This window comes from Mandrillus leucophaeus, unplaced genomic scaffold (genome assembly GCF_000951045.1).
Source record: "Mandrillus leucophaeus isolate KB7577 unplaced genomic scaffold, Mleu.le_1.0 Scaffold181, whole genome shotgun sequence".
Lineage (NCBI taxonomy): Eukaryota > Metazoa > Chordata > Mammalia > Primates > Cercopithecidae > Mandrillus > Mandrillus leucophaeus.
In genome coordinates, this window is record NW_012101821.1 from 954488 (window position 1) to 969265 (window position 14778).

The window sequence follows — 14778 nt, forward strand, 5'->3', positions numbered from 1 at the left end:
AGTTTGACTAATACTTCATTTTACTTTTCATATTAAATTTTATCACTTGGCAATATCACTATCTGTTCATTTGTTTATAATTGTACATTGTCTTCCATGGTATACATTGCTCGTATTACTTAAAGTATCTAGGTTTTTTCTCAGAGAACTGTAAATTATGCTTAGTTATAATAAGCACAAGGAAATAAGATTGTAGGATATAAGGGCAGTAATAGGTGGAAGAAAATTAGAAAAAATGGAATTAAGATATTATAGTTTAGAATTACAAAAGTGAAGATCTATATAATAAAAATCAGTGTAAGGATGACAGCTTTAATAATTGGCTGAAGAAAGACAAAAATAAGGAAAACTTTTTAGTAGCACTAGAAAACAGAGAAGTAGTCTTTAGTGGATCAGAAACACCAAGGAATTCCTGGAACCTGTGAACTATACGTCATTTGTAAAGACACATTTTATACAACATGGGCAAAAATTGAATAGGGATAACAATATTTCTATCAAACAAAGTAGAATTTATGGTAAAGCATAATGTAAAGAATCACCTTTCATTGAGTAAAATTAAAACTCACAGAGAAAAATGTCATTGCCGTGAATGCTAATAAACTAAATAGCATCATTGACATACAAAAATTAAAACTGTTAAAAATACACGAAGAAATGGACAAAACGATCATCATAGTGGGCCTGAAGTATACTTGTCAGCGTTAAATTATAGGAAAAAATAAACATTAGAATTGATAAAAATTAAGTGGATTTAATTGACATATATAGCTTTACTTTCATGTTTCAGAATTTAAAAATACAGATTATTCTCAAATATGTGTCAGAAATCAAATATTGATGATATGCAATACAAAGTCAGTCATTTCTGAAAAGCAGAATTATTGGCCACTTTCATAGATCACAGTGCATTAAAACTGTTCATATATAACAAAAAGATAAATTGGAAGGAAAAAACTCACTTAGAACCTGAAAAGCATTCTCCTAAATAACAAAGAAGAAATCAAAAGTCATAATTAAATTATAACATTTTAGAAAATTAATTGTTCTATCAACATAACATAAAAACTCAAGATACATGGTCAAAGCTATACTCAGAGGAAATTATGTAGCTTTAAATATTTTATTATTATTAAGAAATAATGAAAAAATTTTAACTAAGCATTCAACCGTAGAAATTAGAAAAACAGCACCTTTCTCTTTCTCACTCTGCTGCCTTCCCCAAATAAATATATACATGAGAAGAAGGAAAGTAGAAGAAAAAATTGAAAAAATAAACTTATGAAATGGGAAGAAATAAATAAGAGATAATGGGCAAACACAATAATAATAGAGAAACCTCCAACAGATAACGAGGATATTAAGAGAGAAATGCAACTAGTAATGAGCGAAGGAATGTAACTACAGATACTGAAGACATTTTAAAATATATTTGACAATACAATGTAGCAAATAGGAATTAACGTTTGGTGAAATTGAGAATTTCTATAAAAGTTGGTAGTAACCAATACTAACTTGAGAGGATTTTAGAATTGTTCATGGGAGTAATTGAGAAAGAATTTGTTATTTTAAAAAAAAAAAAAAAAAAAGCTATTGCCCAAGGAAATTCTAACCAAAGCAATCAGAAGGGAGGCATGGTTGAAATAAGATGAGACACAGAAAAAAAGGAGGCAAAATAAAATAACTTACAAATTATATTATTGTTAAATGGAAAACCCAAAAAGAATTAGCTGAAAGTACCTGGTCTAGTAAGAGTTTTATAAGAAGCCTAATTATCAAATTATTAAAGAGAAATAATTTTAATATATGCCAAGACAAATTTGTTAGAAAACAATGGGAAAAAAAAACCCATTTACTATAGTAACAAAGAATAAACTTGGCCAGAAATATATGCCATCTATATGAGGAAAGCTATAAAATTCTGAGTGACTTAAAAATCATTAAGAAGTGAATACATTTCTGAAATGATTAAAATCTAGTTCATGAGATATCAAGTCTCCCCAGATTAGATTTGCATCAATTTTAATATGTATCCTTGTGAGATTTGGATGGGAGTGGGGAGGTTGTTCCTGATCAACATTTACAAACATTGATAATACTTACAACTGGAGGTGTAAAAAGAATTATAGCTGATGGTTATTGCCCTTTCAGAAATTAAATTTAGATTTAATTCAGAAATTAAAATGATATAAAAGTAAAATAATTAAAAGTATGGTATAGGTGCTAAAAGACATGCAAAGATTGATGAAACAGAACAGAAAGTCTAAATGTAGACCCACAATCTGGCATATATAATTGTGTTATTGTATATAACAGAGTAGGGTGTATTTCGTTATTTTTAAGTAAGATACTTGTGAATGAAAGACACCACTTTGTGTATCTCCAAGAAAGTAAAATATGACTTCAATTTACTATGACAAGCTATTGATCATAATGTGCATACTGATTTCAAAAATATTAAATTGCGGAAAAAGTATGTAATAGTTGAAACAAATATGAATTTAGTATATGGTGACAATTCAGATCATCAGAGAATGGATAACTGGTCAGATGTTATAAGACTCCAATAGCAGTTAGGGGAAAAAATTAAGTTGGATTATAAGATTAAATGTAATACATGTATAAAAGTACTAGGGAAAATACAGGTTTATATATCACATTAAAATGAGGAAGGCTGTTTTAAAAGCAAGGCACTATAGTTGAATATTATAAGGATAATTATTTTGGCTCCTTAAAAAATTAAATCTTTTATATAGCAAAAACCTCTCCAAATTAAGACAATTGACAAATGAAAAGTGCAGAAACGAAAGTATTTGCAAGATAGGTGATAAAGGTACATTTTACACTTTAATAAGGCAGGATGCTAATTTTGGAGTCCATGTTAGGTGGTAGAGAGGACATAAGACTGCAAGCAGGGTATAAGCATTGACCCCCCGTTCTGCCAAAGGGCCAGGAGGAAGACTGGTTGGTAACAACATCCAATCCCTGTAATTATGGAAAATAAAATATAACTGTTTAATTTTAGAAGCCATCTAGTCCCTTCAGCATAATTTCCAGAGGTGCCTTCAATGCTAACCAGCTCTCAGAGCTACTGTGATGACCACATTTTGAGTACTCTATGAACTCTATAATATTAGGTAGCACTGATAGTTTGCTGTCTAACCACTACTTCTTGGTTTTCCCCTAATGTTTTTGAATATTGTTTTAATTTACGATTGCACTTATTAATGGATTTTTGCTGAATGGTTCTCTTTTATTTTTGGTTTGGCATTAAACATTTCATTTTTAAATATAAATGATTCTGAGTTTGTATGGTTTATGAGTAATGTGGCATCTCAAATTTCCAGTTTTAAATTTCATTTTTGTACTCCTTACTTTTTTAGATCATTAAGGAAGAAGTTGTGAACACTCTATCTGTAAATGTGCCCAGGTTTTTAGTTTTCTTAAACAGGGAACCCCATTTGTTATAAACCTTCTTTTTCTTGATAACTTTTTGTTTTAACATGGGTATTTTTGCTTGATATAATTAAACTTTCTGAAGAGTGTAAAGAGATCGATGGGATTATCATGAATGCTATTTAAATATGGCTGTTCATATCACTTTCAAAAGAGAATTAATTTATATGCCTAGATGGATGGTTTGTCTTCAGTACCCATTTGTTGTTGTTGTTGTTGTTTTCCCCAGAGCTTAACTCTGTGTCTATAGATCTATATCTATAATGGTGGATCATAACATGGATATACTTTAGCTGTTCTGCTCTGAGCTGTATTTGTTACAGCAGAACCTTGATATTTCCACACATAACATTCCATTTAAAGGACTTGCGAACAATTCCAAAGGTATAATTTAACGACTCTTAATATATTCATTCAGTGAATTTTGACCAAGGCATAGATTTGAAGTACTGTACTAGAGAGACACTTAGCTAGGTCATAAGCCTCGCAGATTACTTGGTATTCACATAACCCCTCTGTGTTGTACTTTTCTTGCTATACGTGTAGTAATTCTTAGGAAGTAATTTTTAAAATCTTGTTTATGAAAAAGGCTATCGAGTAGGAGAAAACTTTGGTAGAACTGAAAGGCAATTCCATTGCGATGTGAGGATAAGGGCATGAAACGTGACTCTCAAGAAAATATGATTTGGGAGACAGAAGCCTGTGTAAACAGTTCCATATTTATAATTTGGGGATTCACAAAGGTTGGAGGACATAACCCTTGGTTTGTTTTTGTTTTTTGTTGTTCTTGTTGTTTTCTTCCACACACAGGATATATACATTTAAGATAATGAATGCTGATTGCCATTTAGTATATGGCTTTTACTTGCAGTGTCCAAATTCATTATATCTTGTTTAAAGTTTCCCTTGATTATGGAATAATTGATAGAAAAGTAACTTCTGCAGCACTAATGCTAATAGATAAGCATATAGATATCTTTACTGTTTAAAGTAGATAAACAAACAAAAAGAGCAAAAAGGGGAGTCCAGATCATTTATAGTATGAAAAGTAAAGAAAGTGAACATTGATAGTGGTAAAGGAGCTTAATGTGCAACCATCTTCCAGACTCTATGTAATCCTTTTGTGCTCCAGGAAAAATAAAGGATAATAGACTATTACAGTCTTCATGGGAAACTAGTTCAGTCAGAGCCGCAATTCTACATTCTTTCATTAATTCAGAAAACATTTTTTTAGTTCCTACTATATGCTAGGCATTTTGCCAGCTGAAGAAATGGAGCTGAAAAAAATAAATAAAACTCTAAGCCCAAGATACTAACAGTCTAGAAAGAGAGATAGAAATAAAATTTGCTATGATACACCAACTGGTCATGTTAAGGGAACAGAAAAATGCCTGCCTCACGTGTAAGTTAGAGGCCTCCTGGAGCTCACTGTGAAGGAGGTATAGGGATCAACTGGTGAGGCAGGAGGGAAGGCAGTGGGGAGCAGTGCACACCTGTGGAAAAGCATGAGCAGAGGTGTGGGCAAGCCAAGATGCAACCAGGGCACTGCTAGCAATGATCTGACAGGTAGTATGGCAGTTGAGAGTGGCCCTTGTGGCAGGCTGAGTTGGAGATTGAATTTTAGACCCACACATACCAGCTAAGTGGCTTAGAGCAAATGATGTAACCTTTCTGAGATTCAGTTTCCTCATCTGTAAAATGAGGATGGTCACATCTGCCTCACAGAATAAATTGTGAAGACTAGAGATCATATGTCTACCAAAGTATTTAGCACAATGTGTATCCCACAGTGGGCACATGGTGTAAGTCTGTTATTATATACTCAGAGACAGAAATGATAAGGACTTTAACAATACTTTGTTTACACAGAGGTAGGCTGGGTCATCGGTGAGACCACTAGGCTCAGAAACTCATAGAACAACCACTGCAGTGAAGATGTTGATGTTCCTAGATTTATCCTAATGTTCCATTTATGTTGACTACATGTTTGACTTTTATTTCTAAGTAGTCATTTTTATTTGCATACTTATTTGCAGCATCAGAAGTTTTCTGCAAATTTGATTCTCCTGGATACAGAGGCATAGATTTGAAATTTGAGACTTCCTATGTCAGTTGCCTCCTTTCTGCATTCTATTTTGTGTGTGTGTGTGTGTGTGTGTGTGTGTGTGTGTGTGTGTGTATTTAAACTTCTGGTTTCTCAGTAAGGAAAGGAGATCTGTTTGACCCAAAATTCTGATGTACATCAGAATTGTTCTCTTGGCAAGTGTACAAAAATCCAATTAGTTTCCAAAGGACAAATTGTCTTTGGGGACTCAACTGATCTAAAATTCGTGACTGAGTCTGGAAGAAAATAGTACTCTAGGATTTTTTGAACGCCAGCAATGTACATTTTGAACTACGTGAAACTAGTTCTCATATAAATTCTGTTTACTTCTCTAGCTTATATTTGTGGGGGTTAATTTGCTTATTTTGACACACTAAGCATTCCTAAGAGAAAAGTATAAGACAATCTTTGGGTGTGTTTGTTAAAATGCACAAAAACGATGATAATCAACAATAACATTTGCTCAATCTCTTGGATTGTTATAGGGGTTTGCCAACTTGTTAATAAGATGGAGGAGAATACTGGCAAGGTTAAGCCTTTCAACCGAAATGACGAACAGTTTCTGGAAGCTTTTGTCATCTTTTGTGGCTTGGGGATCCAGAACACGCAGATGTATGAAGCAGTGGAGAGAGCCATGGCCAAGCAAATGGTCACATTGGAGGTGGGTGAAGTTTAGGGACCTCTCACTCCAGACAGCCAGACATTTAGCTTTGACCTTTCCCTCATAATCACTCATGGTGTGTGTGTGTTTGGTCATTATGTCCTCACCAAAATTATGTGATTCAGATGATGAGATCCTTATTATCCTCAACTAAAGAGTGAAAGAAATAAGACTCAGAATATTTAAGAAACTTGTCAAATGTCATATAACCAAACCACAACTCAGGATGTTTATCCCTTTAGGCCTTTGCTTTTTCTGTAGAAAGCAATATTGACTTTAATAACCATTGACACAGATAACTACTGCGACTTATCTGTCCCTTTCCCATTGCCTGATCTTTCCGTGAGAACAGTTGTGAAAAAAAATTAAAAACAAACAAACAACAACAAAAAACAGAAACCCTAGGCACTCTTAAGAGAATTAGAAACAAGGAAAAGAAACAATAAAATCAATGAAAAGCAGGAAGGGTTTTAACTCCTGGAATCATCTGAGAAACTATTTGAAACTACAAATTTATATACCCTACTTCTGAAAGTTCTGATTCAGCAAGTCTTGGGTAGAAGCTCGGAATCTGTATGACTACCAAGCTCCCCCAAGTGACTGAAGGTGCAGGTAGCGAGTAAAGAAATCACTGGCTCCCAGGTACTGACCGAGGAATGCTCTTTCTCACAAAGGACCGGCCAACTCCAACAGGGTCAGTCCTTTCTATATATGTTTCACTAACTGCCTTGAAATTATTCAATTGATGTAACATGGAGATTTCTTATCTAGATGAAATTAGAGAAAATCAGTGTTTGGGATATAATAACATTTCCCTCAATCTCTCTTAAGTACATAACTAACCTAAAGAGCTAGAGGGACATATGTTATATAAAATTTACCAGATAGTACCCTTTACTTTCTATGCCAAATATATTATACTAATAGGTTTACTATAGTATTATATAAAAGACGTTCAATTATAAACCAGTGGACATCTGTTTCAAGTATATATGTACACATATACACAAAAGTATATAGTTCAAATATAGTTTCAATTAGGTACATGTACACATGTACGTATGTGTACAAATAGCTTTAAATATACATATACACATATATACATGTATCTGTGTATGTGTTTATATATTTTATATATAATATTTAATCTAATTTTTTCAGTTCCATGGTTTCTCATTGAAAAATTGAATCTAAGCTATCAATTAGAAGTTATTTCTTTTTTTTAATGCTTTATTATGGAAAGTTTCAAATATATACAGAAGTAGAGAGAACAGCTTAATAAGCCCTCACGTCCTCATGATCCATTCAGTAATTATCAACCCATGGCCATTATCACTCCATCCATTCCCACCTCACTCCTCTGCACTTCCCTTCCCCTCCCATTGGCTTAGTTTGAAGCAATCCCACACTTTGTATTACTTTGTTCAAAATCTCTGAATATTTTCCTGATTGAGACTTACTTCCATCTTTGTAGCTCTCCTTCAGTTAATTATATGGATAATTAGGCTTTAACCTAGTATAAAAAGTTTTTTATTTCAGGTCATATGTGAAGTCATTTCTATGATCATAGATACAACTTTGAAAAAAAATGGTCCTTTCTTTATGAGGCCATTGGACAAAAGCCAAGGGCACAAATCCCTCAGGTCTTCAAAAGATAGTGAATTATTTTGACTTGGAAATTGTGATCATTCTAATAACAATAAAACAATGATGACAATAAAAATAACTAAATTTATCAAATGTTTCAAGTGTATTCTAATGCTTACGTGTATTAAAACAGTTAATCCTTATGCCCCATGTGTAAGATGTTATTTTTATCTTTTGTGTGTGATAAACTTTTTTTTAACTTAGAATTTATTGTGTCATTTCTTTATTCATATATCCATGTTGCACTGCACTTGTTAGTATTAGTCTAATTCATGGTCACAGTCTTACCTTTTCTTGGGGAACCACCACTATGGTCTCAGTAGCAACAGGTTATAGCCATGACCCATCAATTTCACATGTACAGGAGAGAGCAGTTGTGAGTTTCTTGAGGTTTCCTAGTGATTAATGGTTCAAATGGCAAAAAAGATGCAATGTAGTGCAGTATTGTAACAGTTCTAAATCATAAGATGGTACAAATATGTATCATTTGGCTTTAAATTTTTCATTACTTAAAATTTTAAAGACTGGTTGAAGAAATACTGGTTTGGGTTGCTGAATTACCTTACTCACCATTTAAAGTCTGAAAATGAGCTACCTTTTCATCAATGATTTTTAAGCTTTTGGGTTTTTTTTGTAAATCTGTGTAGTCTCTGTCAAAAATGAACTTTGAAAAAATATGCTTTCAAAGCACAATAGGTATTTTAAATACAACCACTACTTTGGTTTAAAAGAATGTTTTAAAAAATCGCTTTGCAGTTTGAGTAGCCCTTACATGAAATGCTTGGGACCAGAAGTGTTTTGTATTTTGCATTTTTTTTTCAGATTTTTGAAATATGTGCATTATACTTAACGGTTGAGCAGTCCAAATCCAAAAATCTCAAACCCAAAAATGTTTCAAAATCCAAAACTCTGAGCAGCAGCATGACACTCAAAAGGAAATGCTCACTAGAGCGTTTTGGATTTCAGATTTTTAGGTTTGGGGTGCTCAACCTGTACTTAGAAATGATGACTTTTGACAATGGAAATTCAGTTAATAAGCCTGATTTTTTAACTCTACTAAGTAATGGAACGTGTATAGGTTAGGAATTGAAAGCTGGGTCCTAAGTCTCCTTGTCCTCTCACTAGGTGTGAGCTTACAGCCAAATCATGAGACTCCCTGAGCCTCAGTGTCCTCAACTGTCAAGGGGTGGCTTTACAGGCCAGCACTACTCTCTTCTCAGCTCTTGAATTGTAGGAGTGTAAAGGGATCCTTAAATCTGTATGACTATGTCCCAGGCATCCAGTTTTTCTGTGTGAATTCTAGAATGGTTACAGGCCTCATCTGAGAGCCACTTCTAGACTACTTTCTTTCCAAATATTAACATCAAAATGTCAGATTATGCAAAGATTTTCCCTTTAATTCTGTACACAAGCAAAAATAACTAAAGGTCAATATTGTCTTAAAAAACAAAACAAAACAAAATAAATTTTCTGTCAAGTTTGAGCCAAAAGTTATTTCTAGGCTGGCTTATAAATAATGTGTTTGTTATAGCAATAATGTCAGAATGGAAGTTACAAGAGTTTTCTTTAAATGTAGGGAGTATAACTTTTTGTTTTTCAAAACAAGCGATGGAATCTAAATCTGGGTTTTTCACTGTTGAAGAAAGCAGCAAACAAGATTTGGCATTCTGAGGATTCTAATTATCTCTCCAGGAAGATTTAGCAGATTTCCAAGCTTGAAGTTCTAGTCTACATTTGGTAGTTCTCTCCTGTGTAACCTGGACTTCTTTTCCTACCCTGTAGGTTCTGTCGTATCATGCTTCAGCAGCAGAGGAAGAAACAAGAGAGCTACAGTCGTTGGCGGTAATTCTTTTTCTTTTTAAAAATTGCTAATTTCAGACACCAAATCTAACCAAATTTGGTAAATATTTAGATAGATACTCATAAAAATCTTTAATTAACTCTGCTTTCTTGCAGGGATACAAAGTCACTGATAATACAAAGCAAAAGTCATTAAATAACTTATACTGACTGTGTAATACAGTGTATGATTCTGATACTGTTTTCCAGTAATTGTTATAATCATTACATCTTTTTGGGGCCAAAATTAATTTTACTTTTCTTTTAGTTCCTAGGGAAATGGGGACCATGAGGTGGTTGTTTGGCTAGGGTAATAACAAAACAATTTATAGTTTGTTACTGATACCTGCTCTGTATTATCAAGAATTGAGAGTGATTTTAATTTCTGACCATACGGCTTATAAAATACTGTTTGAAATTGGGGTCAAATAAGGTCAGTTCCTGAATTCTCTTTGCATTATTTAGCACACAATGAGAGAAAAGCACATAGATATGTAAGTAGATGTATGTTGTAGGTCTTGGTTTGGAATGGCTTGGTTGAGATTAATGAAAATTTGAGGCACTTTAACACTTTACAACCAAGGTTGTCCTCCTGTGTTTAAATGTATTTGCGATGACATAGGTTAAGGGCCATGTGAGATGTGACAAGAGTTATGTAAGGAATGGGAAAAGTGTGAACAGATCATCGAGATTCTTTTTCTGTCATCCTCATCATAGTTTGCCACATGCTAAACTCTTTGTGCCCTTACGTCCATCTTCTCATGTAAACTGCACAACTGTGTTCTCATGTAAACTTCATAACTATGTTATGAAAGCCACACTGAAGCCTGGAGAAGCCCAGTGACTTGCTCAAGTTCACTGCTATGCAGTGGAAGAATGAGGATACAAGTTCACCATCCAGAGCTTGTGCACAGAACACTGTGCTGAGAGAGGAAAGAAGATCCAAATATTTTGACTTTGGCAATTCAAAGAATGCTGATGACATTAATTCATTAAAGTGGAAGTATTAAGATGAATATTAAGAATCACATGATTCAGTCTTCACCCTTCGTAGCTGCTCCTCCACTCTCTTTTACACAAACCATTGTAATTTTCGAATAGTCTGTATTCATTTCTTCCACCATTTACTTTTACCTTTTGCAGTTTCACTTCCCTGAAACTGTAGGTTTGATTTAGGACAAGATAAGTTTGAGGTGCTGGTTGAACAACCAAGTGAACGTCTTCAGCAATCAGAAAAGGCAGAACTCAAGCGATGATGGGGTGGTGTTTAGAACTAGAGGTGGAGATTTGGTAGTTAACATCCCATGGTAGTGAAATCATAGGGGTGCATCAATTGGAGAAAGTGCAGAGAGGTAGGGAAAGACTGAGAACAGAACTCCTGTGAATATAGGCTTAGATGGAAGGAACAGGAAAAGAAAACAGCTAAGAAGGTAGAGAAGTGGTACTTAAACAAGGAGGAAGATTTAGGATAGTGCAGTGGCACAGAAGGCAAAATAAAGCAGTTTCAAAAAGGGAGGAGATCTCATCAGTGGTAGGAAGGTTGAGAAATACGAGGATTGTGAAAAAACTGCTGTGGATTCGTTGATTAAGTGACTATTGAGAAAGCAGTTTCAGGGAAGTGAAACTGCAAAAGGTAAAAGTAAATAGTGGAAGAAATGAATGTAGACTATTCAAAAATTATAATGTTTTGTGTAAAAGAGAGTGGAGGAGCAGCTATGAAGGGTGTTGCCTGAATCATGTGAAGTTTTTTATTGTTTGGTTAGGTTTTGAATGTGTGAGCAGACCTTGCTCACAAGCAAGAGAGGCAGAATGTTCTTAGACAAAGGCGAAGGCACAGGAGTCAGTGTGAGACTGACAATGCAAGACAGTGAAGACATAAGGACCTTGAAGAGGCCTAGGCATGAAAGAGCAACATTTCTTTTGCCCAAACAAGAGGATACAGATAATAATAATAGCTACATTTGTTGAGCACTTCCTGTATACCAAGCATGTTTTAACTTCTTTTTGTGAGTCAACTAAGTTTACTGAATCCACAACCTACATGGTCAGTATTGTTAGCAGTTTCTAAGAGAGAATTTGTGGCTTAGAGAGTTTCGATTGTGCTTCTCAGGATCTCATTAGGTTGTAAGGAGGGAATGGTGCCAGTATTAAATCCAGGCAGTCTGTATCCAGAGCCCACACAAGATTGCACAGCACAGGAGAGAGAGTAAATTAGTCAGGAACAAAGTAAATTGAGAACTTGTAAACATTATCAGTTAAATCCATGAGTAAGAAACTGAGTCATTTGCCAGTGAAACTGAGTTAACTGCCAAGAAAAACAATTCTAGGAACTTTAGATACTAATTTTACCTGAAAGGTTAAGGTCCTTTTTGGGTTAACCTCATATGGAATTGTCTGTATTTATTTTGTGTGTTGATGACAGTGTTTGAAGTAATGAGCAGTGTTTCAATTATTTACAAAGCTTTACAGGTTTAAAGTATTATTTACCTCAGGCTTAACTGGCCCATTTGTCTATTCTTCCTAGAAGGATGTAGTTTTCAAGCAGTATGTTTGGTGATTTGGAAATTATCTACATATTGAAGTGCCTGCAGGCACTGTAGGGTAATTTCTAAAATGAAGGTGAGGGTTACACTCTACCATTATATGTGTTGTTCTAGGTGAAAAAAAAAAAATAAAGCAAGTAATTTCTAAAAATTATATTCAAGTTTGTTTTTCACTTTGAAAATAGTAGTCTTTCAGAAAAACCTGAAAATTATTTTCTCAATTACGTTCATAATTTTAGCAAGAGAAAAATACTTCGGAATAACTGAAAATTGCTGTATTGCAGTATTGTTCAAAACCAGCTGTTGTTGCATTCAGAAAATAGATTTCTGGCAGCTGCATTGATAAATTTAGGGTTATATAGCTTGTAGGTCAAGTAATTCACTTAAATTGGTTGAAATTCAGCAATTGATTTCAGTTCTAGTTTTCTGTCAACCAAATAAAAATTCCTGTACAGCCCTAGCTACACAGGTGTTTGTATCATCCAGCAATCACCAAAATTGCTGTCATTTGTCTGATTATCTCAATTTAAAACCTAAAATAAATGGAAAAGCTATCAAATATTTTCTTAACTTTTATTTTAACAAATTTATTCTTAAGAGAATTAAATCTACTAAATATTTATACCTGTAGCCACATAAAGTTCTCCAGTTGTAACAAAGTAATTAGTGGATAGGAAATTCAGAATCCTTATTTTTTCCACTTCTGTTGCTTGAGTGTTTTATCCCATTATAAATCTAACCTTCTCTTGGCTTAAAATTGGGTGTAGCATAAATTAGGCATTAAACTGAGCATTTTGCCATATACCTTTTAATGATCCTTGGTTGCAAGTTGCTGAGATAATAATAAAAGGACCCCAGTTAACCTATTATGGTATTAGAAAGTTAATTAATTATCAGAATATAATAAGCATTTATTTATTATCTGAACAACTAGGAAGTAAATATTTGATTCATTGATTGACTGACAGCCTTTTTTGCCTTCTGTAGGAGATCGGTCAGGGTGGCGGGAAAAACTGTGGAAAGATGCAAACCTTCTTGGAAGGCTGGGAGGTTTTATAAAAGCTTCAGAAAAGGATTTGGCTGAAGGCAGCCAGATTCTCTTATCTGGTGCCTAAAAGCTTAGGTTAGATAAAAAGGGGGTAGGGGCGACCATGTTAATTACCCACAAGTGTATTGACTCAAGGCCTGTGTCATTAAATCTGTACTAAATAAATGCCCGCAGCACCAGCTTGTCAGGGCTGTGGCTGCTACAACTCTTTCTGTGGGTAACCTGGTCCCCTGGCCCGCTCTTCCATTGGATATCTGTGTCAGAGTGCATTTTCTCATCCGTCGCTCTGTCAGGGTCTGCGAGTCAGACCCAGCAGCCTTCCTTTCTTGTTAGAGCAGTAAAATATATATATTAGGGTTTGCTTTTATAAAATAGCTTCTCATTTTTGTCACAGAGTCAGTGCTGATTCAGTTCAGTCCTTATAGCTTAGCTGACCATTTAGGCAGTATTTCTTAGGCCAGAATTTTCCTCATCTTGACCTTAACCTTTCAGAGCCAAAAACTTCATATGACCCTGTCTTGATCAGGCATGTGTGTGATTGCTGCAGGTGACAGCAGTAAGGGCCAGAGACAGGTACCTGACCCAAATCTCTGATGCCTAACATTTGATCAGTGTTACGGCACTGATCAAGTTCCTTATGTCAAGATGACCATCATATTCCTTCACTTTCTGAAAACTCTGCATGGATGGCCAGATTATAAATGGAAAAATTTTGAGCAGATAATTTAACAAAGAAGTGTTGGCCCTACTATCTTGATAACCACTATCACTGAACTGTAATTACTTATGGCATCCAGTAAGGCAGTGGTCCCCAACCTTTTTGGCACCAGGGACTGATTTTGTGGAAGACGGTTTTTCCAGGGGTTGGTGGAGGGATGAGGAATGGAGACATAGTGGGTATGGGAATAGTTTCGGGATGAAACTGTTTCACCTCAGATTATCAGGCATTAGATTCTCATAAGGAGTATGCAACCAAGATATCCCTCGCATGTGCAGTTCTCACGCTCCTATGAGAATCTCATGCTGTCACTGATCTGACAGGAGGCGAAGCTCAGGCAGTAATTCTCACTCCCACTGCTCACCACGTCCTGCTATGTGGCCTGGTTCCCAACCAGCAACGGTCGGGTACCAGTCCACAACTCAGTGATTGGGAAGCCCTGAAGTAAGACATCATCTTCCTCAAACAGTCCTAGAAATCCTCTGCAACAATACTTTGGACTTTCTGTATACCATCAATTGAGATATTGATTTTTGTAGACATACGTAACATTAACTGGGCTACATGTTTTTCACACTGGCAAGACTTATTAGATTTTCTGTTTGATTCTTCCTGCCTTCATGTGACAAGCTAATCTTGTCTGTTTTGATTTGATTTTACTAGTGGGTTACTTCCAATGATAGGCTTAGCCCCAAAGTATGAGGGCACCGTTCTTGAGCTTCTTCTGTGCTAACTACTGTGTATAGTTCTAAATACCATAGT

The 14778-nt window shown here is 34.9% G+C and overlaps 1 protein-coding gene and 1 long non-coding RNA gene across 3 annotated transcripts in view; one reads left to right on the plus strand and one right to left on the minus strand.

Annotated features, from left to right (window-relative positions):
• The window catches only part of PDE5A (phosphodiesterase 5A, cGMP-specific), a 128829-nt gene that overhangs the window by 74397 nt on the left and 39654 nt on the right, over positions 1-14778 (plus strand). For both annotated transcript variants that reach the window (XM_011977595.1, XM_011977596.1), the window contains exons 10-11: positions 6046-6221; positions 9651-9710. In XM_011977595.1, coding sequence (XP_011832985.1) covers positions 6046-6221; positions 9651-9710 — 236 coding nt within the window. The remainder of the gene's footprint in view (positions 1-6045; positions 6222-9650; positions 9711-14778) is intronic.
• LOC105537907 overlaps positions 1-14778 on the minus strand; it is a 57435-nt gene that overhangs the window by 3037 nt on the left and 39620 nt on the right. Inside the window, exon 6 of the long non-coding RNA XR_001005799.1 lies at positions 4857-4949. This is a non-coding gene — a long non-coding RNA (uncharacterized LOC105537907). The remainder of the gene's footprint in view (positions 1-4856; positions 4950-14778) is intronic.